The sequence below is a fragment of the Gallus gallus genome, chromosome 4, assembly GCF_016699485.2.
Source record: "Gallus gallus isolate bGalGal1 chromosome 4, bGalGal1.mat.broiler.GRCg7b, whole genome shotgun sequence".
NCBI lineage: Eukaryota > Metazoa > Chordata > Aves > Galliformes > Phasianidae > Gallus > Gallus gallus.
Window position 1 is genome coordinate 60,578,382 of NC_052535.1, and position 25,071 is coordinate 60,603,452.

Below are 25,071 nucleotides of genomic sequence, written 5' to 3' on the forward strand. Positions count from 1 at the left end.
CCTGTATTTTACATTCAAATCAGGTCTATATCTAATGGTACGGTCATGTCCTATTGCATAGTTTATAGAAATTTGAACCAAAATTGCTGATCAAATCATCTTAAGTGAAATTCTTGAGCAAACAGGTGAAAATTATACACAGTGGATCTATCTCTAGTTTTAAACACTATCAGTAATTTCATTTCTGTGAAGAAATTTTTTGCCAATGAAAGTTGCAATAAATGCTTCAGGCTGTGTCTACAGTAGCAGGCAGCGTGGTGCAGTACGAGCAGATCAGTTGGTTCTGAGGATGTGGCATCTACTTAATGTGTATTTCAGGGAGACCGTATTTAGCTCTAATTTGATTCTGCTGAATGACTTCCCATTAGTGGATGGTGTGTGTTAGCAGCGCTGACAGAGATCATCTTCTAGTTGAATTTGATCATAAAGGCAATCATGAAGCAAAAATCGTGAGGCAAAATGTAGTAAGCAGAATGATGAGAGATTTCAAAAGCACATTTCTGATCTGAACAAAAGTGTTCATATATTTTTAAACTGTTGGAATGCAGTTGGAAACCCAAGGAGGCTATTGAGTTAGTGGAAACAGCGTTTATTTTAACTGCTTTAGAAAGGTTTTAAAGTTTCAGGTTGTTTGTAGCACTTCGGCATTATGTAAGAGAATGAACGCATTTGTCTTTGAACAACTGATACAGGAGCACTCTGTAAACTAATCAGGTGTATGTTTAGATGCAATGTTTGTCTTGCTCATTTGAAGAGTTAAAATTTCGTATGTTTCCAGCTCATCCTAGAATAGCCCTGTTGTTTATGCAGTAGTAACATAGCTGAGGAGGGCTTTTCACACCTGTTGATCAACATCTGAAGAGCCCAGATAACAAGCATGTGAAGTCACACTTACTGTCTTTCTCTTCATCTAAAAATAAATGCCATAGCTCTCCCTAGCTTGCAATATATATATAAAGTCTGGACACAGCTGACCAGCATAGTAGTGTTACAATGTCTTGATTTAGTGGGTATGCTATTCTTAAGCCAGCAGATAAAGTGGATCATTCTTTAGCTGAACACTTTGTATGTGAGGGATTTGTGCCAATAAGCCCTGACACCCGCCAGAGGTAAAGAATGTGGCCTCGAGCACGCTACAGAGAGGACTGTTGCATCTTTCTCTCATATTTAAATCTCTGAATTTAATATCTTCAGACTGAAGAGAAGGTAGGATGTGATTTCCAATTCTTCTCTATCAGGATCAAAGATTTTTGAATCTTAATGGATTGAACGTTGATGTTTCTTTTGTATTACAGTGGTGTAAAGGTTTTCACATAGGTTGGTACTTGCAATTAGATAGGTTTTCAAGTTCTATTAAAATCACCTCTGACCTCAAACCTCTCAAAATAGCACCATGTCATGATGTAATGCCACTGAACTTCACTCAAGGATTTGTCATCAGGTCATGTTCTCTGGCTTTCTTCTAACCTAATAGTTCTTGTGGCTACGTTTCCAGGAATTTCCTCAGGTTTTCTTTTGAAATGTTTGGCTTGTTAAAGAGGGGGTAGTTTCAAGTCTTCAGTTTTGAAAGCACATCATTGTATCCACTTTCAGAAGGCTGATTTTGCCTGGATTCTATGTTCAAATGTCTAATTTAAAACTTGTTTCATTCTGGCCAGCTGTTCGATAAAATCTAAAATGTACTTTTCTGTGTGGCTGAAAATGCCTAACTTCTGTTAGTTAAGTCACTTGACATTCGTACATTCTCATTTTTCATACCAGTTGAAAAGAAATACAGAATCCTTATCATATATAGTACATTTATTTTTACTTTCAATTGCTCCACAAATAAATGAACATTAAGCAATTATTTAAAAACACCAATGACACATTGCAGGTTTGTAAAAATAGACACGTGCACTCTCACTTTCAAAATGATTTTCAGGTTTACTTTATGGACTTTATCAGTGGAAAAATATAAATACTACATCTAGCCTTCATGATACGGAAGGAACAGAATTATGTTTTGTGCCAGAAAATAATTCACTGGCTGACCTTTAGAGGGATGTGTCTCTGTGCTTTCGATATGCAGATTTAAACTCTGAATACAGTGACACATTTAAAAAAAAAATTAACTCTGAAATAATATTAAAACAGCTTTTAAAGTCTTTGAATACGCAAACATTGCCTTTCAGGCTTTGGGACTCATCTGAATTTTTAAAATAAATGTAAACTATATACATCTTCTTATTTTGATTCCTTATTCTTCTTATATTTTAAGCTTTTTACATTTTGGAGTGAGAAGAGTAAGATTCTTTGTCACGGAGTTGTTCGTTTCTGCTATGACTTTAAGTGTTGTGTTAAGTATTTCTGGAAGACGCTAAGGCAAAGTTTGTCGTGTGTGTGTGTATGCAGCTGGCATAGCTACCTGAAAGCAATGGAGCCCTTACAAAACATTCAGAAATTGATTAAAAATTGTGTTCTTGTGAGTTCACCAGGCTTTTCATAAAAGATCTTTCTTTTGCATGTGTTAATTATCAGTCATTTTTAAAGTTGTCCAAGTTTTAATTATCAGCAGTTAAGATACTATGGTGATGTTTTCCCATTGTTCCTATTATGGAAATGGAATAATCTAGAGTAAAAACAAACAAACAACAAAAAAAAGAAACCAGTACCTGAAAGAAACATTTTCTGTAGAAAGGCTTTTAAATTTACTTTCATTCTCAATTTGCAGTGAGCTCCTAATACAATAAATTCTTTTTCTTCCCAAAAAAACAATGTGTTGGTGTGCCTGCCTCAGAATAATTTTCTGTTAAGTGATGTGAGAGCTGAAAGCTGATTTCATTGCAAATCATTAAACAATATAGAATTATTTTGCCTCTTACTAAATGATCATTATGATACTAGCCATTTTATTATATGAAATGGTGTTTGTTTCTTAACACATTTGCTGCATCAGAAAATCAAGTAAATGTAACCCCAAATTGAAAGCAAAGTAAGCAGAATCTATTTTTGGCACACATTGGTGATAGTTGAATGGTTGAAACAAGCATGAACATCCTATTGTTTTGTACTATCCATGTAAAATAGCTTCTTTTCTGATGATTGATCAAGTTTCTCTCTTTGGTAGGGCCCAGCCTGTAGTGCAATGAGGCTTTTGATTGGTTTGCTATTTGTACAGATATTAGATACTTAATACGTGTTAAAAATAATGTCTTAATTACAGCACTTGGGTGCACATACTTCAGTAATCATGTAATACTCCTGTTGTTCCAATTGTTTTATTTTATTTTATTTTTTATTCCTGTACAAGTGTTTCAGTTCATACCCCATTGAGCTGTATTGGCAACTTCAAGGATAAAATTTTAGCTGAATTTTACTGGTATAGTATGTTACTGCTGATTAACAGGGACTTCCACCTCGCTCAGAATACCACAAGAGAAGGTTTAAAAGCCACTACTTTGAATTCAGACAGAAGTCCTGACAGTTGTAATGAAGTTCTAAGCTGTTAAAGGCTTCTTGTGTGCATGCATGTATTTGTGTGCTAATGTAAGACTAGCATTTTGGGTAAACAGTAACTGCTTCATATCCCTCTGGGGGCCTCATGCGAGCTCGTGCATGAGCTTCACAGTACAGCTGGCCCTCCACAAAGAAGTAGCCTTTCTGTTTCAGGTTGAGATTGCAGTCAGAGCACACAAAACATTCTGGGTGTCGGTATTTATCACGTGCCTTCACCACTGTTCCTCTGTGTGAAAACAAGAAAAAAAATTAATTCATATTAATTCAGAGTGCAAAGAAGCTAAAGTATAACACAAGCTAAGTTATAGGCATTTCTCTTAAGGCCTTTAAGTTTGCTTCTCTGGTGGTTTTGCCAACTACTAGAGAATTTAAAGTTGTAAGTTGAGTTTGAATAAGTAGAATATAAAATGCATCAGAGGTGATGACGTAAGCTTTCTAATAGCCCATTGGAAAACCAGTTTGAAGAGACATTTTATTTTGGTTGCAATACTGAAAATATAGTCTCACCTACTAATGTGTTGAATAAATAAATCAGTCTATAAAACCTATTTCCTCATCATTATCTGTGTTCTTTGCTGAAGCTAGTGATGTCACTAAAATATAAAACTGGTAGATTCAAAACAGATCACAGAGTGTTTTTGATATTCCCACTGGCTTGTCAGAAGGATGCTTTACACTACTGAACAACCCTGGGAATTCACAGCCTCAAACAACACATACAACAGCATATGTAACTGCTGTTTTCATCATTGTGTGTTAATGACTAACTTGCAAAAGGTCCTGAGAAACCTTCACTAAAACTTTGACAGAATGTTATCAAAACTGAAATCTTCATATTGAAAGTGTCTAAGAAAAGGGCTAATGATTTGGGGTTTAGAACAATATATTTTTATATCTCTATTCTCTGGAAGGTTTTTTTTTCTACTAGTGCAGGGAAAGACTATCACTGGGAGAGCATTCCTGTAGTTTATGGGGACATAAACCGGGGACGTGCACTTAAGCTAGAGATTTCTAAAACTGAGAAGAAACAACTTACAGAATTCCACTCCCACATTTGTCACACTGTGGTACTTTCTGGGCTCCAGGCAGGCCAGTAGGTATCTTTGTTACAGGTGCTTTCACACTTCTTGTACCCACTGGACGTCCATCTGAGATCCAAAATATTTCTGTTAAATACAGGCTGATACAAAAACGTCTGCTACAGTTAAATCTTTTCCTGTAAATATGCACTTCTGTATGTGCTTACAAGCTTTCACTTATGCCAACTAATAATTAAGTTTCTTGGTATAAGTTTTGTGCGCCTGATCCCATGTCTTTAGAATTTGGAACAATATTGTGCACTGTAGCCAAAAAGCAGATACAGGTGATTAAAAATATGTTGCTCTCTATCTCATAGACACACAGAAATACTCCAATAGCAGGTTGTGGATATAAACAGCAGAGGGAGGAGGATTTGGCTTTAACATAGAGCCTTAACATAGTCAAAACCTCTCTAAAAGCTTCTCAGTTATACAATTAACAATAATAATAAGTTCAAAAGGGTTTGTAACATGATATAAAATTACAGAAGAAGATGCCAAATAAAATCCCACAATAATACGTGTACAGAAAAAAATAGATGCATTCATTCCTTCTCTGGTAAATATTTACATATAAAAGGGAAAGTTATGAATATTTATAAATATTCACCCTTCGATTAAATTTGGTTACATTTTATTTTTTATCTTTACTGTAATTGTAAATATTAGAAACTTGTAGTCTTTAATAATGTATATTGTTATTTTCAGAACCCCTTCATTTGGAGGAAAATATGACTGTAAATGGTATTGTCCTCTTTAGTTTTCATTTAGTGTGGAGAGGGAATGAGCGAAACTTATCTTAGAAGCTGGCTTAAAATTCTCTTTTTTCTGGATGTGGAAGAGAGTGTTTTCTTTCTTGGTGTCCCAAAAGTTCTTTCACGTAAAACTTATCATTCAGTTAAAAACTATTTTGTACATTAGCAGTCTTAAACTAACATTGCCATTTTATTAACACAAGACATTGCTAGCCAAAAAAGCAAGGGGAGAAATGTTACTAAGCTTGTGTACTATTTGTCAGATTTATAAAGACTTGGGCTGTCAGAAATTTGTGTCCTTCTGATCTCTCTTATTCTCAGATTCCCCTTTCCCACAAATATAAAAAAATAAAAATGTTAAACAGGTAGAATATGTTGTTATTAACCACCTTCCTCGGAGACTAAATTCTGGAGCACCTTAAAGGAGCCAGACTGGCGGGGTTGGCTGGGCTCCTCTTGGTTGGAGTGCAGCATCCTATACACGTCGGACTGAGGCACTGCCGTGGGAGCTGGGTCACTGCATCACAGGGAGGAAGAGCAGAGAATGCAGTTAACAGACATAACTTGAAATGAATAGCTCTGCCAGGCATAGAATGTGATTCAGGAAACAGCCATAGAGACATATGAGTTTCTCCAGCCACTGGAAAACTGTTTCTTCCAGGTAGCACTGCTTTATATAGGCTTCTCTGGAGCCTAGTGTACTGAAAAAGATATCCATGGAATTCTTACAAAAATAAGTCTACGAACTCATGACGTTGTTTCCATAATTACTGCTCTGGCTCTAAGGGCATTTGGAAATAGGCCAGTACTTGTGTTTAACTTCAAAGCAGTTGCATTCCTGTAATCAACTGCTGTATTACCAGATGCTCTCTGGTCCAGTATCCAGAAATTCCATTTTCACAGCAGCTGGCTTCAGGAATGCTGATAAAATCACAGACCATATCTTTACATAGGGTCAGCCAAAACCTAAGTAAACACTTTGAGAGAGTGCCATGAAGTCAAGGTATTCATACTTTTCTAAGTTGGCTCATTCACTAGTTGCAATAATGATTATTTGTCTACGCTGTTACTTGATTTATGAAGGTGTCAGAGAGAGACTGAATTAGGTACTGCATTTGCAAATAAACACAGGTGAATGGAAAATCTACTTTTAAATTAGGGTGGAACTGTGACTTTTATAATGGCAATTTCATGACAAAAATATAAGGTAAATTCTTGTCCAGATAACGTTTTGTGGTTGAATTTCTTATGACCCACAAACAAAAGATTTTACCAACACTGTTTTGTGGTGTGACATCCATAAATTTCAAATTGCTACTGGGACTAGTTAGGTAAAAATCACTTCAATGAAGTCTGTTATCTCACTGATACTTGTGTAAATGTCCAGTTTAAATTTCCTATTACAACTGGCCTCCTACTGTCTGTTGCACCTTAGATAAGTTGACACTGGAAGAAAAGCAACCAATTCCATAGAGGATTAGGCTGTTTTTGACTTAGATGATTTTGTTTCCTTCCCAGAGTAACATCTGGACTGCCACATAGCACAGTAAGAGGAATAGAAGTTGGGCAGATACATGGTAACTACTGTTGATTACATTAATTCTTTGCATCTTCTGTGATCTACCAAATTGCTCGGAGCATTATTTAAGTTGGTGTAGCAAATACCATTCTTTCATCATAACCTTTTAATCTATAGAGTAAGCTCACTTCTAAAGATTTTCAGTATTGCAAAATAAGACCCTTAATCTCTTCTTGACTAAAATATTCCTAAAATCCAAACAAACGATAATACAATTACAAACAAACGGCAAAAAACAGGGACAAGTCTATGAGATAAGATAGAGTGAAAATGAATCCCACAACAGAAAAGACATTTCAAACCTGTGTAGAGAGTCAGTTCTCAAACTGAGAACACTACAGTCATTTGTGAAATCTGATTACTTGGGGCTTAATCCATTATTACAGAATAAAGAAAAACCTATTTGGCTTTTTTCTTTTTCTCTATTCTTTTTGTTGTTGTTATTGAGGGTAAACATTAATGCAGTAGATTAACATCACTCAGATGAAGTACGGTTTTGTGTTCATCAAATTAGCATGAACATAAATATTTCTTTATAAATATGATTTTTATGGTTAGTTACAACCCAGTTCTTTAAAGTGCTGAAGAAGGCTTATTGGTGCCAGTGATTACTGCTTATTTAACGTATTAGTAATTAGCTTTAGTTTACACCATACATATTATAAATTATTAAGTACTGTTGTATAGCAGAAAAGTAAGTACTATTAAGCAAAAATAAAGATAAACCAAAATGAATGATGAATTGTACCTTGTAAAGATGCGTAGAGTTTTAAAACTTCTTTTATTATTCATCACTGCTGTCTATACTGATGAGGTTCCTACCTGAGTTTTAGTTACTTTAGTGGATGAAATTCATAAATCATCTTTTGATCTTTAAGTCAATTAACTTGTCTTTAAGTCTTTAAGTCTTTAAGTCAATTCTGGCTCTTTTTTGGACAAAAGCTAGTTACTGAATGAATTGCCTCAAGTGGGAGTTAAATAGTATGAATATCTGCCCACAAGATCTCCTAACTTCAATTTCAACAGTTTCAATAAATTTGAGTTAATAATAATATTGCATTAGTGATCAATAAGAATAATTTATTAAGAGCAATGTAATAAGAATAAATTATTAAATACTAACTGTGATAGTAATAACAAATAATTATGAATTTTGGGGGGAATCAGAATCTTAATTTGGAGTGACCAATCAGCAAGTAGTTCAGGTAGTTAAATCAGCTTTTATTTATTAACTACAAATTTAAGATTATTTCCTCTGAGTTATTTATAAATTCTGAAAGACCTCTTTAATACTAAAACTCATCAACTACTGATGTTTTAATGAAAACATCGAATGCCTTTAAATAACTTAGTCTTTAACCCCTTTACGCATTCTTGAAGGAACCGTGTGACATAATTAAAGCCCATGACTGCTGGTACATTCTAAATTCATATATTAATAAATATCAAGCGTACCGCTCTAATTACCTCATTACGGGTGTTTCCCCCAGAGCTGTAGAAACTTGGCCTTGCAGTGTTTCCATGATATTGTCATCTGAGTACAACTGCATAGGTGTGTTAAACTGAGCATGTACAATCTTGACACCGGGAAGCTCCATTTCCAGGGGAACGTTAGGGGCCATCCTAGACACTGCTTTCAGCTCGGTGGGGCAGATGGAGCTAACCGTGCTAATTGAAGAGGGGGTACTACGTCCACTGCCACAGTCAATCCCCGAAGGAGTGCTGCATCCACTGTGTTAATTACAGATTACAGCCAGAGTGCAGAAAGGTGTGCAGTGCGCATCGGATTATAGAGAATAAAGACAAAAGTACAGGAATATGGTGATGTTAGCAAGCATATGTATGTAACAAATACAGGAAAGTAGAAGTAGAGAAAGAAGAGAAAAGCAAAAGTATGTGTACTCATTGAAAAGCATTTTCTTGTAAAAAGTACCAGTGCCAGTTGTAAAGCATTCCTTAGAATTCTGGCAAGCATTTTCTTTAGATGGTAAAAAAATTATAATGAATGTAATATTTCAGAACATAACATTAATTTGCATTTTGAATAGATTTTGCTTGAGGACCACTTAAGCCTCCATAAAACTTGTTGTAGGCAAGTAATTCTTAAGATCTCAAAAGAATAGCATACAAAGATTATGTGAGTTGTACATGCCAGTGACGGAATTAAAACCAGCAGTATTGGAATCCTAAATGCACAATTCCAGCCCTGCACTTTATAATCCATCCCAGTCCACTTCTGAAGAAATTACTGTAAAGTAGTGTAAAATAATGAATATGACATTTCCCAGATTTCCTTAAATTCTGTGAGACATGAGTTCGTCTTTTAAAATTATTTTATCAATATATTTCTTTTTTATTTGCAATATTTGTAGAAAATTCCATAGAAGAACAAACGCTTTAACAGCCAGTCATACTTTTGCTTTTCTAAATGACAGTGTTTCCAATAGAATATAAAATGGTCCTTCACAAGAATAGAGAATTCATTTTACTGCTTTTGAAGCAGATTTTGCATGTAATTTATATAAGATAAAGAAGATGTACAGTTTTGGAGAAATACTGATGTTGCTCTGTATTACTGAAGTATTACTGCACACTAACATCTCTGAAAAAGGCCTGGTAAAATAATGTAAACATTATGCTCAAAGTCTTTTTCAGTGTCACTAATTTGAAGGCTTCAGTATTTTCTTCAGAGCATCTCAGAGGCTTTCTTGATTCCAGGGTTTTTTTTTTCCCTGTTGTTGTGTAATTGGTTACCATTTATATGATATTCAGAACCAAGACATGATAAATACTTAAGCTTTTCCCTTTGTATCAGGGTTGTAATTGGTTTTTTCCAAGCTGAACGATTTTGTGTAAACCTGTAAAATAATATTGTATTTCACAGTTTGACCATACAATGCAATACTCTGCTCAGGAGATACTCTTGTATGAAGAAGTAGTCAAATTCTCCCCTTGATTCAATGGAGAATTTGTGCAGGACCACTTTCTTAAAAATTGAAAGGGAAATACATTTTCTACAATTAAAAACATATTAAAAGAAAGCTAATTTCAGAAAGGATAGGTAAGTCTCAAACCAGAAGTACAAATTCTGTATCATCACCCAACAACAGTCAGCTGAAAATATTAATATTTATGGCTATTTATAAATACACAGTCTTAAAAAAAAAATGAAAACAATACCCTTACATTCTGCAGGATCTTATTTTGTCAGTGCTGATACTGTTAGTAAATGGAAAAAAATAGGGAAAGAGCAGAAAAAGCATAAATCTTGCTATTAGCAGCTGAAGTGGTGTTAGAGCAGAATGAGGTATAAATAGAATGTAAACATGTATAAAATACAATTTCCAGTTAGTTTTGTCCAAAGTTGTGGCTAATGTTGAATGTTAGTTCAATCCCACAGCCCAGAATCAGCTCTTCTTGTCATCAAAGTGCTGTTTACCTTCAGCTGTCTGTTCTAAGGGGATATTTATGGTCAAGGTGGAGGTGGTTTTTTTTGTTTATGTTTGTTTGTTTTGCTGTGTTTAACAAAGAATATGTTTTCAGCTAAACTAATGAAAAAGTAGGAGACAAACTGTGTGACAGATAAGGTTTTGTAGATTTAAGATTATCCATGAAAGAGTGCAGTTTTTGAATATAGACTTCTGCAATGCTAGAACACCGTACGAACCTTACCCAACTAAAGTTCTCAAACTTCTTACATTTCTGGTAGGTTGGTGTTCTTATCTGACAAGCTGGAAAACGGCCAATTTAATTCAGCATTATCTCTGAAAGTATTGGGTAATGGAGGATAGGCTCCCACTACACTCATTTGAACTTCTGTGAATCTGATTAGATACCTGCAAATGGTACTTCATGGTCCAAAGGCAGTTCTAGATACATACAAATGTTGCCTGTAGTTAGAGGCCTCATATTTCCTAAAGACTGTGTTATCATTTATCCTGTATTGTCATCAGGCTCCGGGTAGAGATGGGCATGTTTTCTCCATTCCACATTGTTCATTCTTGTTCACAGAAGGATGGGGCTCTATCTGTCCGTTAGGTTCCTCTTTGTCACTCAGATAGTGAAAAAAAAATACATCTTATAAAACTGATAGTCCGTATGAGATTGTCCTTTGTATGCAGGAATCAACTATTCTGCTTTTTCAGTCTAGTCTGTCAGACTTGAAGTAGTATAACATAGCACACAGGCATTTTTGACCCTCAGAATGAAATACAGAATACTAAATTCACTGGTAAAACCTGTTACTGCTAAAAAGCATAAAAGATAATATCACAGTATATTGTATTGCTTGAGTACTTTTGAGCTTCTTTGAGTCTTCTCAGCCAAGGAATTTGCTTTGTCTCTCTCTCCCCTCTGCATTTAATACTGCAAATAATAGTAAATTAGACATTCTACCCCCAGTTATGATTAAGGAGTATTACACTGAAACAATGTTAATATATAACCTGTTCTGCATTTTACAGATTTACACGTCTGTAACGTTAGGTAGTTATTTTAGCTCTGCATTAGTCACTAGGATATCCTCTGAACAGCTATCTGCTAAAATTTGAACTTAAAATCACTGCATGGCCTAGACTTTAACTTGCAGAAGTACCTATCTTTTATGTAGGAAGTGAAGGAATCTCATACATTTGCTTTTGGACAGAATTTCAAAGCTCTGTATATTTGTAAGTGTACAATACTTGGTGTCACGCTACAAACTGAATCAGGTTTGTGGTTGCAGTTACTTCAGAATCATATGTGTATAACTGAGAGGAGGGCCTGGACATGCTTGCTTTCGGAAATTTTGAATTTTAGGCCTGATATCTGCAAGTCAGGCACTTCAGGTTTTTAAACTTCAGACATAGGCTATATACTACCATAAGTTAATTTCAAATGCCTCAGTATGCTATATTAATGCAAACTGTGAGTATCCATTAAAAAAATAACACCATGCATTCAAACTCATCACAGCACTCAGAGTTTATAACCTGCTTCGGCCTGGGAGTATGAAAGGTTTCGGCCGAATATTATGCCTGTGTTCAAAGTAGTTGATATCCTGTAAAGAAAAGAGGGTTAAAATAGCTTCTTTTGGCCTATAAATGTTTACTTCTAGTTAAAAGGTAGCTGATGATGTTTTAAAATCATAACTATGAAGTCACCTTTTTTATTTTGTACATTTCTGGTACTTAAAAGCTGAAAAGTAAAGGTGTTAGAAAAGGATGATAGCAGTGTTGCAGATCAGTAGAGGGGGAGAATTGTAGCTACCTGCAGTGTGCAGATTGAATGTAGAATTTTCTGTGTTGGAAAAAGTTGCTTCATTTATCACTCGTTTTTTGGATAACCAATAAACTCCTGATTATCAGAAGAAAAAAAACAGCAAGAGCTGGACTTTTTAACTGAAAACAGAACAGATAGTGATATAACACAAAAGACTGCATATTAGAAATAAATACCAGTACTCACTTTTGCGATGCGTTAGGAATGAGACTCCTCAGCTGTCCATGGAGTGCGTCTTGTATATTGCCAGATGAGTACAGCCCAATTGGAGAATTATAGGAGGAGCTCACTACCTGTCTTTTGTCATCAATATTTGCTGCTGCAACAAAAGGCTGGGCCCTTCTGTTGTGAGCTGTACCAATAGGCTTGAATTCCTGTACGTGATAGGCAGACAAAATACACAGAGCTACAATGCACACCAAAGCTAGTAATGAGTAAAACTGACATCAGTATTGTTAATCTCTGCATTTTTTACTCTTGCAACTTCGTTATTTTTTAACTGATGCAAGCACACTATATTATTCCATGAATTTTCTGTTTTCTTCTTAAGCCATACACATTCAGAGATTATTTTTTCTGTCTCAGAGCAACGAGAAGGCATTCTGCATTTGTGAGTAGTATGAAAGTTTAAGAAGAAATGAGTGAGATGACCTATTGTATTCTCTAGATTTTACACTGCTTAGGTTCATCTTGTAGAAACATCCAGTGGATGAAGAATCTTTGATACATCATCCTTTCCTGCTGTCCTGCAGTGCTTTTTGGAGACAGTGCTATGTGAGCACTTGAACCATATAGAAAAAAAGGTCTCATTCGTAACAGAGGTTTCTACATTTGAATGGCATTCTTCTTTAGAGACTGGAAGTTTCAATGGTAAAAGAGCAGAGATTGTTGGTACTTCCATAGGTTAGCTCTGCCAATTTGCTGTTTTGCCTTTGGATATGGAATGTGTATTTTGCCTTGTGCTTGGTTTTCCTAGGGTTTAGGCCACTTGACAACAAATCTACAGAGGATGAAATCTGAAGCAAGACAGAACTTTTGCACATGCTTATTCCTGAAAGTTGAATTCTCTGCTTGAAGGTGTGGTTGGAGTAATACTACAGTACTATAGACAATTTATATAATTGCCTTGGTATCACACAGTGTCGTATGACTTATACAGAGTTTGTTCTGATATTCCCATATCAATTTTATTCCAGATTGTAGGAGCTCAAGTCATAGTTACCGGAGCTTTCGGTTTAATCATTATGTACAATTTATGTATTTGCTGTCACCTGTTTTTTAATTGTGATACAGCCAACATCTTCAGTGTTAAAATTATTCTGCTGCAATTGGGGTCTTTCAGTTAAATCCTGCAGAGTCAATCAAATCTGCTAAGTCAATTTTTAAACAAAGTCTTTATTTTTTTTGGATGCAGAAATGCCTTTTTTAGATCATGCTAGCTTTTAGGAATGCTAGAAAAAAATGAGTTAAAACAAATTAGCAAAAAATACAATATAATTTGAATACTTAAATCCCTGGGGCAATTCAAGATAGTCAGAGCAGATTAGATAAGTATGGACAAATTTTTGACATCTGTAGGTTTTTATTTTTGAAATTATGAAAACCTGAATGTGAACTGGCTCTGTAGTTTTCATTCAAAACAATGGTAGCAGGAATATATTTAGGAACAGATGGAAAGAAAAGTCATGGTTATGTAGAATGTGCAGCCAGGAAATGCAGACAGTAAAAGCAGTTGTATTAAATGGGAGTGTTTAGCAGCATTGCATTGTAAGACACTACTGAAAGAAGCAGTCAGATAGATGTGCACAAAGGTTTTGCTTGCAATCTTTGTTTCTTTCTGTCAGAACTGCATTGCAGTTGGTAAAATGTATTAGTAAATGGAAGTAAGCTACTACTGTTTAGGTTCATGTCTACTTTATGATATATATTAATATCAAAATATTTAAAACTGATTTAAATCCATGTATGATACAAAGCAAACAAAAACAACAAGGAACATTGTCATTTCACCCCATTTAATTCTTGTTGACGAATGAACAGCACAGAAGACATGGCACCATAGTAGCATATGTACAATATGACAGTTGTGAAAAAAAGTACTTGAAGTTAATTAGACGTAAATTCCTATTTATTTTAAAATCATCTCTTCATATAAAATATCAATGACAGAACATACAGCAGCAAAAATAGTCCAGCTCTTGTGTTTATTGGATCTTACTGACTCTGTAAAAAGTCCTCTTTTAGTTCAAAAGCAAAACGAGAACTGAAGGTTGTTGAAATTCCTAATCAGGAATGTGTGATAATTATGGTATTTCATTTCTTAAATTTTAATTTTTTTTTTTACTGGACTGATGTCCTTTTTGCATGACTAAGTACATCTTGCATTTTGGTACAGGTACCAGGAACAGAATGAACACAGCCCCAGAAGTCTGTAGAAATGCATGCAGCAAGGATTGTACAATGGCGTTCTTTGGGGATAACTGCCGTGAGTACAGACAGGTTTACAAGTTGGAGATACCCTGTGACTAAAATCTCTGTGAATGCTGTTACAGAAGACAGGCTAGGTCCTCAAAACAATGTGAGTATAAGTGTATCATTTCAGTACTTGACTAGAAGTGGTAATAGACTATAAATTTTGTAGAATAGTGTTCTGTTTTGTTTAGATTTTTGGACTTATCTATGTATATAGTAGATTTATATCTCCAAGGGAATGTATAATGTCTTTCATGGCTAGAGGTCGAGTAACAGGGAACAAAATGTTCAAAGGCAAAGATAGAAGCAATTAAAAAAAAACAAAAAACAAATAAAAACGGTTCAAGAAATTGTGATGATGGAAGCAATTTTACCTGAGGTTAAAAGAGTTGTAAATGGAAAAAAAATTGTACAGATCATAGTATTGTTTTACATTGACAATATAGTAGAAAGTTATATATGAGGGTTTTTTTTTTTAAATTGATGATAAGATTCACTTTGTCATTTACTTTGATTGTTTTTTCCTAATTATATTATTTGAGAACCTTCTGTTCTAAATTACTTTTATACAGAATATGAAGGAATTGTATTAACGGTACTTCAAGTAGTCAATTATTTCCTATTATTCACTGTGCTATAGGTTGCTCCAGATTAACAAAACGAAGTGGTTGGTTCTCATATGGGAATGCGGAGCTTTCAAGAGTGGCTCCTGGTCAGCAACTATCACTGGAAGTTGTTTGCTGGGATTGTTGCCTTTGTATCCTCTTCCCAGAGGAAAAACTAGTGGGAGTTTTTAATCATGCTTTGACAATTGCCTCTGTCAATCTCCAAATGACTGGGGCTGCTCAGCCTAATGCAAAAGCTTTCCACTGTGTAAAGGTTTCTAGTTCCATAGCTGCAACTAGGCATGGTGCTAATTGTTTATCAGTTTTCACATAACCATCTTCAAGTACCAGTAGAACACTTTCTATCTGTTGAAATTAAAGTAAGCATTCTTTGGCCTCGTGTCGATATGCTGAACTATTTAAAGTATGTTTTACTTTCATTTATAACTATCTTTTATTAGCTTGCAAATTAAAATCATTGAGAAGATTGTTTAAATCTTCAATTATTCTTATGTAGTCAGCTACTAATGGATTTTAAATTACTGACTTCCCCCCTTGTGAAACTTTCTTAGTGTACTTTAAATCATATATCTGGCAAAAGTAGAAGTTCTAACTATCTTTATAACATCTATAGCCTTTTGAGTAATTTTAATTGTTATCCAGATGCAGAAAATACTTTTTATACAACTCAGTGATTTTCCATTTTTGTAGACCAACCAGTATGTGCAATACTTTTGGATAAACAGGATTTACACTTGAAGTAGTACTATACTGCTTTTGGATTTTGTTTCACTGGCCTGGGCTTCAATGCTTCTGTTCATTGTTAGACAGCAGCACACACTGCCGTGATTTATGCAGAACAGATTGTAGATGTACTGTAAATGGTCATCTGAGGAAGTTTTCATTCTGCTCTGTTTGCACTGTTGTTACACACACTGCTGTGACCAAATAAGCCACAAAATTAAGTTTAAAATTTCTGCACTTATAGAAAAAAGGCTGTATTTTTTCACACAGGTAGATCGGATTGATGGATATTCTTCAGCAGAAGAATTTAAAATGTAAATCATCTCGGGGATGGCTTAGCATATTTCTTTACTAACATTGCTGCTTTTCTGATACCTAATATTTATTGAAATTAATTAGTACCCCTGATTTTATGATACAGGAAAGAATTAGACATACCTCTGTACCATGTGGAGAGGCTGGCTATTTAAATCTGGGTTAGATATTTTTTCTAACTGCCCAATGGAGATTGCTTTTCAGGAGCCTGCCAGATAGCACTTAGAGAAATCTTATGATTTATTTTTAACTAACAGTTCCTCTTAGGAATGCAGCATACATGTAAAGGGATTACAGTCCTGTAATGCATACCTAAGTAATTTTCTGTACAGATTGTAGTGACTTTGTTCTACTGCTATGTCTTCTATGTATATCCTACTTATTCCACAGAAATATGCATTTAAAATAGCTGTTTTGTTTCTTTGTTATACTGTCTCTTACTGCTGAAGAAGGTGGATTGTTTCTGTTGAAGTTTGCTGTATTGTCTAGTATGAAGTCTTTAGAGCAGAACAGAGAGAGAACTGGAAAGCTAGAATGCTGTATTCATGTTTTGGAGTGCAACTGTGAGAACAGAATGGGTGGAAGCATTCACTGTGTAGAATGTGTTCAAATTGAATCTGCTCTTATTTTTTTTTTTTTCCTGGGATAGCACAAAATAAACACTTTGGCATACTTGCTTTGATCCTGGCCTGCAATCAGAATGCTCTTTTCTCTTTCTCTCTTGAGACTACAGCAAATGTTTATGTATGTTACAGGAGGAATGGCAAAGGAAGTAAAGCACTAGTTATAGACAGCAGCTAGACAATTAACAGATAACGACATGGAAACTTCTGCTCAAAGCCTTGCACAGGGACAGGGTATGAGCCTGAAGAGAGAGGAGGATTTAAATTAAGTGGGTTTACTTTTCTCGTGTACAAGAAACAGGACTGGGCTGTTCAAAAGTGGTGAATTATTTGCTTATTGTTCAGTGTGTGGATGTTGAACACTTTTGTAACTTTCAGTTCTGTAGTATAGTGTAAAAGTGCATGGAAATGGAGACACCCAAGATTAATGAATTTCCCTGATGCATTACCTGGTTCATCAAAAAGACTCTTGAGATGTGATGGGTACATTGCATTGGTGTTTGACATTTATTTCTGACTTCATTAGAAACTCTCTAAAGGAGTTAAAGCAACTTAAACAGCATCAGAATAAAAGGAAGTGTTTTTATCCATAGTAGAACTATGATGATATGTGCAGTTTTAAAGAAAAATGGGAATGTGTTGTAACTTGTTAAAATTTTGTTTTATTTGTAGCTGAAAAACTAAAACATCCATCAGATAAGGTGATGCTCATGTATCTGAAAACTGTGATGATTCATATTTGCTTAAACTGGCAGATAATGGATAGAGTGGTATTCAAAGAATTTTAATGACCACAAGGGAGATCATGTGAAGTGTAAACAGATGAATGAAAATGCATAGGTAAATTTAAAGAATTCATACCTGTGGTTCAGCTTCCAAATTTATCTTGTAGGGATTTGCTTTGCCATCTTCTGAAACTTGTGGGGACCATAATTTAGTTTCTGCCCTACAAAGAGGAAAAGGTAGAAATTAAAGAACATGAATTCCTGTATAGTTATATATCTCCATGTAAAAGGTAGTATAGTTTGAAAGTTTAGTTTGTTTTATGCTTTGTTACTGTATTAACATGAAAGTGCTTTAACAGTATTTGTGTACTGTATGTGAACTGTATTAAAAAGTATTTCTATATATTTTCAATTACTTATAGTATGAAGAATTGGAAATAATTTGTTAATAGTTTATGGGATGCAAAGGAAAACTAGTCCCTTTCTGTTCTGGGTAGAGCAAGGTTTTTACAGCTTTGTTTTTTAAATGTTTGATAGCTTTTTGGATATCTTTAATACTTTGCACAGATAGGTGCATATATTAGGAATTTTCCTAAACCTCAATGTCAGTTTATTTTTTCATGACCACAATACCTGTGGAAGGGCTGCTTTTCAAAGGAGGAAGGGTGCAATTTAGGTACACAATATATATATCCAGTTGTAAATAGATGTTGCACAGCTAATTCTTTCAGTTGCTTCAGTGGAGATAGCGAACATGTAAATATCAGATACAATTCTGACTTCACAGGCAAAGGAAAATTTGGCAGCTGATTTTCGAATGCTACAATACTAACATTAAACATTAATATACAGTGTAGACAGTAATACTGTTTGCTATATAAACCCAAATATTTAGAACTTTTAAATTTGCTGAAACTTCACATGGAAAATTACACTTACCATGTTTTTAAATACTTAAGAGGGTTGTTAAATGGTATGTAGCAGCCTGTAACAGATTGATATTCTGCAATTAAGTGTAGGAATTTTTGAACTAAAGTCTAAGCTCTAGTAACTAGACGATCCTCCTTCCAAGAAAAATATTCCTTTGTTTGGAAAGGAATATTGTGGTCAGCTGGAACAAAGTGCTGTGTCTCCCTAAGGGCGTCAGGTTGGTCAGAGTTGTCTGATTCTTGGAGACAGCTGGGAAAGTGATTTTGATTAAAGGCTGAACAAACACATTTAGGGGATGTGAAGGTGCATGTTGTTCCTCGTGGTAGCTTCAGTGGAGAGAAGTTACTGCAAGAAATTTCTGGGCTTGTACATTTCAGGTAAGAGAACTATTTGGTATTTTTAGCTACTTTTTGTTAAAGTCTACTGTGTTGTTCCTTTCCTTAACTGGGAAGATAGGCTAGGAGCTTTCCCTGTGTTTGAGAGCAGGAGGCAGTGATAAGCACCTGGAGCTGAGAGTGGTAGAACAGTGAGGTAACTGACCAAGTGGCAGTTAGCTAAGGGCTCCACTTGGCCCTTTCCAGCTTTTTATTTCCCAAGAATGTTAAGAACTGTTTGTTTCCCTATGGTAAATATAAGGCTTGTGAAGTAGAGGCAGTGAGGGATAGGGTTCATAGCTCAGTGATTTTTCAGAAGAGTTCCCTGATGGAAGTTAATCCTGCTTCTGTGAATGTGTTCTGGGACTATTGCCTGATGTGGAGTTTGTGAGGTAGGTTTGCATGTGTAATTTGAAAGGTGTTGTGAAATTCTCAGAAGTATTTTACATAGTTAACCTACATAATGGTTGCAGTGCATTGGTTGATTGTACGGTATCTTTTCTCAGAAGTAAGCAGATATGTTCACATACCTCTCTATTCTCAAGGAAAGCTGGTGTGCAGCTGCTTTAATTCTTTCCTGCGCGTCATTGTGTGTCATGTTCTCTGTGCTTAGGCCATTGATAGCCACAATAATATCACCAGGGCACAAGTTGGCAGTAGAAGCCTTGCTTCCAGGTGTAATCTGAAAAACAAATTCTGAATGAAGCTGCATTCATACCTAAAAAGTGATAGAATGAATTTAAACATGCTTCCCCATTTCCTGCTGGATTGGGTGTGGAAGGAGTGGGTACATAAACAACTGTCTGATTTCTCCCAGAAGCCTTGCCTTTGTAGTTTTGCTGATTTATCTGTAGTTCTATTGTCAGATCAACAGACATGCTTTATTCATCATAACTTCAAAGCAGATGAAAATTGTTTTCACGCTTTCTGAATTAAATAGATTCCACTTTATTTTCTGTAATTACTTTAACTGTCTTTGAACCTTTTGTCTCAACTGCTGCTGTGTAATTTGCTTGAAAAAAGTGGTGATGTTCTCCCTCAAACCTCAGGGAGTAGCAAAATAGTATGCTGCTATGCAGTCGTCATGCTTGATGATCATGTGTGTGATTTTCATTGACTGGGGAACATAGAAAGGCATTTGTGGTCTCACTGTGCTTACTGACAACATACAGCAGTTAATGTATTTCCTGCAAGCTTGCCTTCTCATATTATCTATGTAAGTAATCATAAATATGCCAGTAATACTGAAATAATATTTTCTCTTTATTCATGTCTAACCTGGATCCTGAACTTCTGAGTTCTTCAGTCCTACTGCACTTCAGTATCAGTGATTCTTCCAGGTGAAATAACAAACAATGCCTACCAAAAAGAGTATCAGTATTGAAACAGTGGCAAATGTCAGCCAGTCATTCTTTCCTCTTTCTAGCTGTCCATCTCTTTCAGTGAATTTGAATGCTTGAGGAACTTTGGATTTGTTTTGCAGGCTTTTTTTTTTTTTTCTCCCTGCTTTCCAACTTGTAAACTTATTTGTTATTTCTCTGTAACAAGCTGTAGTGTGTGTATTATTATCACATGAGTTAAGTAAGCTTTCAAAACAGGTGCCTGTGACCAGCTGGAGACTATTAGCCCCACCAACCTCCAAATGGATGGGCTTGTCTATTGTGTATTGAACAAAGCGTTAAGGTGCCTGAATAGTCAGCTTGAATATGGATCAAGAAAGTTTCTTGCTGATTCTGAGTCTGGAGTCTCCAAAATTATCTGTTTGTCAAATTTTAACAGCTGCTAGTTTAAATAAACCACACTGAGACCACTTAAGCTAGTGCAGTAAGAAATGGGTGGGGGAGATCATGCTTCTTCCTGTAGCCTGGGATGGCTCCTGACTTTGTCTAGCATGTTGAGGACACGCATGGAATGACAACTGCAGAGGAGGCCACTGGCATTAGAATGTCTGCTAAATTCTCTAATGCTCCAAATATAATGGGCAAAACCAGCCATTCTCTCGTTCCTTCTCAAGTGAAGAAAGGGACCACCCTGTGCAGTGCAAGATCACACAGTATTACAGATATAATATTGATATTGCAGGTACCTCAATAAGTGATGCTGTATCTTAAGGAACTAGTTGGTGACTTATGAAATGTGTATTGTGACTACTTACAAAATGTTATGGGCACAGTGTTTGCTGGTCATCTCTGCTTCATGAGTTAGATCCTGCTGGTGCTTTCAGAAAACTTTCCTTGCTCTTTCAGACATGTCTGTATGGCATATCTATTGCTCCTGCATCCTCAGTATTTGGATAAATACAGAATATCTGTTGAGCATTCAGATGCTGATGGAGATAACTCTTTAACCATGTGGGATGATGTCTGTTATGGTACTTTGAAGAAAAACACTCTGCATCTGTTTAATAGACTTATGAAACTTGTCCTGATACACTTTCATAAATATTTTAAGCTTTTACTTTATGAAAAGTTTTGAATGTTTGCAGGCAGAGAGGCTAAACATAAAGTTAACTTAATATAAATATTTGCATTATGATCTGTAACTGTAGTAAAACAGAATTGAAATCTAGAGTTAATAGTGTTTTATCATTTACTCCAACCTCCACAAGTTTTAATTTTATGTAATGCTTTATTTAATATTACTTAAAGTCTAGGTTTGCATTCCTCTAAATACATGACTCAAACTGTTATCTTCTGCTCAGTACAGATGGAAATTATTCTGTTTCATGAAGCCTGGGGTTTTGATTGGTTTTGCTTAGATAATTTCTTTCATCTATGTAGAGTTCCAAGGATTAAAGAAAAATATTTTCCTTATTTCCAGTTAGCTGATCATTCTTGACCCTAATAGAATCTAACAATGTGTCTATTTTTACTCTCCTTCCTGTTCTTCCATCCTCTCAGTGATCAGGATCTGTGGTCTTTGCATTTGCTTGAAACAATCAAGAGAATTGTCTTGCTTGGAAAAATTGCAAATGGATTTTTGAGATGGCATCTGTTCATTAGACAGGTGTACGATGATCTCTTCTGTCGTGGGCCCTCTGACTTGTTCTAGTCAAACCTTTTTCTTGTTGAACAAGGGGGCGTTATAGCCACCTAAATGTACACCTGTTGAATTGTTTATTCAAAATGTTTGAAAATAATCTATCCACCACTTTATAGCAAGTAGTATTTCTTGTCAGGACAGTTGAGCCCAATGTGAATGGACTGCTGTTGATTCCTCTTATGAAATGAACATCTAGGCCTGAAAAAGCAGGGTAAATGAATCCTGCAAATTGTTCCCTAGTGGTTAAGATCTACAGCATAAATACTTATTGAAAGATTCTTCTAAATGTATGTTGTGGCAAAAACAACAACAACAAAACTAAGATTAAACAAATCCACCATTAAAATCACTAAACTTGAGCCAAGCAAATTTAAACATGTTCTTTCTCATACATATATATTATTTCATAGTTCTACTTGCAATGTGATTTTTGAGTATTGCCATAGTTTGCTAAAAGCCCATGACTTGTGTCTTGTGAGGCATTCGGTAGGTATGAGTCAATTGTAAAATCATTTATTCTTTAGAAAGCTACATTTATAGTAACATCCTTTGTTACTGAAGTTTTAAACTTCATTGCACTTAATCTAAACACAAAGGGAATACAAACCAGACACCGCTGAAATATTTTTCATTAGAGATAATGGAAACTATTTTTCTTTTGGAAGCCCATAAAAGGCAATGAAGGCCCCAAAACAGCCAGAGATTTTTTTTCTTTATTCACTGTTTTTGTCTACTGTTTGCTTAAGGGTTTTTGTTATATCCTATGAGTGTTTTTTATGAAGTTGTGTGAACTCAAATAGCACTCTCTTCTACTTACACTTAAAATAAGTAAATTGTTTTTATGCTAGTGTGAATCTGGAGTAAGTGATTAAAAGAAATTAATTCTTACTGGTACAATATAAAAAGGGTCAGTGCTTCAACTTTCTATGGACTCCTGTATAGAAGCATATTTACTGCAAGGCATCACGAGTGGCATCCATCATTCAAGGCTTTTGATGTTTGTTTAATACCAGACATAGTGTATATATTGAGTCATAGTGCAGGGCTTTGGGGGAGGGGGGGAAGGCGCTGGGGGTTAGATGGCTCATGCATCACATACTCACAGTGTGTCTGAGGTGCTGAAAAGCAGCAAAAACATAGGAAGAACTAGTTCTGATCCTTAACGTGTTTAACACAGTTTTCAAAATAATAATAATAAAAAAAATTGAAATACAGATCTACTTAATGACAGGATATATATATCTGTAGATGCAGGGCAGCTGCCTGTTCTATATGCTCCTTTCATCAAGTAACTTGTTTCTTAAACTATTTGCAGTTAGCAGTTCAAAATCTGTAGGAAAATGAAGGCTTGAGTTCTTTCTGCCCTTTAGTAGGGGGTTAATGTGAATTGTCTGTTACTAAATATGGCAGAAAACACAGACAAAAATTATCTCTTGCATATTTAGGATAGATAACTTTTGATAATTCCTTAATTTAACATTCATGAAAGTGAAAACTTTCTGATGTAAAAGCAGGTGCTGTTGCCTTTGCTGGCAACATGTGGAGTTTAGTTTAATTAAAGTTAGATTCGTCTCAGGAAGTTGGCACGGAGAGTTTGCAGAACACAGACTTGCAGGCACGAGGAGCTGCTGCTAGGCAAGGTCTCCCTGGTGAGCACTCAGGCAGGCAGTGAAAGTGGGAGCAGTGGGGCTCTGGCCTTCAGAGGCTCAGAACTAATTTTCTCATCTGAATGCCTGGGGAAATAATGACAGAGTTCTCTTGCTGCCAAAGTGCTTGAATTTAATTTTTGGGGCATATTTAGAAGTACTCTTTTAGACCAGTAAAACAGTTATAGAAACGTTACACAAAACTTTTAAAGCAGTTAGCTTTCGGCTAGCACTGCTCAGAGCCAGCAGCTGCTTGCTAATCTGCACGCAGCTTCATCTGTGTCTCTGAACTTAAGAAAAGTCAAGGGCAAAAGTCTGCAACAGGTGTCAAATACAATAAATAGAAAGGAAATGAACAAAGCACATACCCTGGTTATGATCAAAGGTTGGTTAAAATCTATTCCTCCTGAGAGCCTGAATCCCCAGGGTGCCGGTCCTGGAAGAATAACGTTCTGTGGCATCGTGGCTGAGTGCTGTTGGGTTCCTGCTTGTTTTCCTTTGGTGTGTATGAGGGGCTCAGCTGCAGGAGGATGTGTGCTGAGCACCTGCAGGACAGGGTAGCCGACTCCTGGGATGTTGTGGTCACCCCAAGCACTGTGCTTTATTCCTGCTCTGGGTGACGTCAGCCAGTCCCTAGCTTCCCCACCCACCGAGGGGAGTACCAAACCAGACAAATAAAGCCTCAGCTGGAAAGTTTACAAGTACATCAGCTTTATCTGCTGCTTCAGCATCCCCCGCAGCCTTACAATCAGTCAAATCCAGGATGCAATGTCTTTCTGGCTTTGTAAAGCCACCCTGTTGCCTGTTTTATATATTGCTGGTCCTTGTTTTAACTGTACAGTGCGCTGCTCTGACTGCTCACAGTTCTGTTTCATACAAACAAATATAAGGAGATTTCCCTCTCAGGCTGTCATTTCATATCTTGTCTTACTTGTAATGTAATAGTTTGCTGCCATAAGAAGTCTGTCCAGCCCTTCAGCTGAGTATTTCAGCCACAGTCACTCGAGAGCATGGCATGCATCAACTCCAATGGCTTGAAAAGTCTGGGCTGATGTCATGCATATTTCTCATACTGAGGAAGAGAAGTACAGAATTATTTGATGATACCTCTACTTTCTGTAGAAATTTACAATTGCAAGACAATTCCTTCCCTGTAGTTTCTTATGTCAGAGGCCTTACTCACCTTTGTTCACTCTGTGCATTTGCCTTTCTTATTATCTGTATTCTGCTTAGAGGGGACTCTGATGGACAGAAAAATCAGTAAGTGAGATGCAAGAATAAAATGCAGGTTCATACCATTCATATAATTTCTGGTGTGGGTAATGTTTGTAAACTTCAGTATAAAATTGGCTTCTGCCTCTTACTCTTATTTGTTGAATGTCTTTATCTGTGTCTACTCATAATATTTTTATAGTGAAGTCCTCC

At 35.8% G+C, this 25,071-nt stretch overlaps 1 protein-coding gene across 3 annotated transcripts; it reads right to left on the reverse strand.

The window, feature by feature from the left end:
• Positions 1-1,785: 1,785 nt before the first annotated feature.
• Positions 1,786-24,221, reverse strand: PDLIM3 (PDZ and LIM domain 3). Of its 3 annotated transcripts, XM_015285427.4 has the most exons (8): positions 24,015-24,221; positions 19,489-19,640; positions 17,791-17,875; positions 11,882-11,949; positions 8,379-8,642; positions 5,722-5,849; positions 4,535-4,646; positions 1,786-3,724 (listed from the first exon to the last, which is right to left on the reverse strand). In XM_015285427.4, the coding sequence occupies exons 1-8, from the start codon at positions 24,105-24,107 to the stop codon at positions 3,535-3,537; spliced, it is 1,092 nt and encodes a 363-aa protein (XP_015140913.2). In that variant the 5' UTR covers positions 24,108-24,221; the 3' UTR covers positions 1,786-3,534. The 3 variants fall into 3 exon arrangements, with proteins under 3 accessions (XP_015140913.2, XP_015140914.2, NP_001001764.2); XM_015285428.4 differs by lacking the exon at positions 8,379-8,642; NM_001001764.2 differs by lacking the exons at positions 8,379-8,642; positions 11,882-11,949 and adding an exon at positions 12,357-12,544.
• Positions 24,222-25,071: the final 850 nt, after the last annotated feature.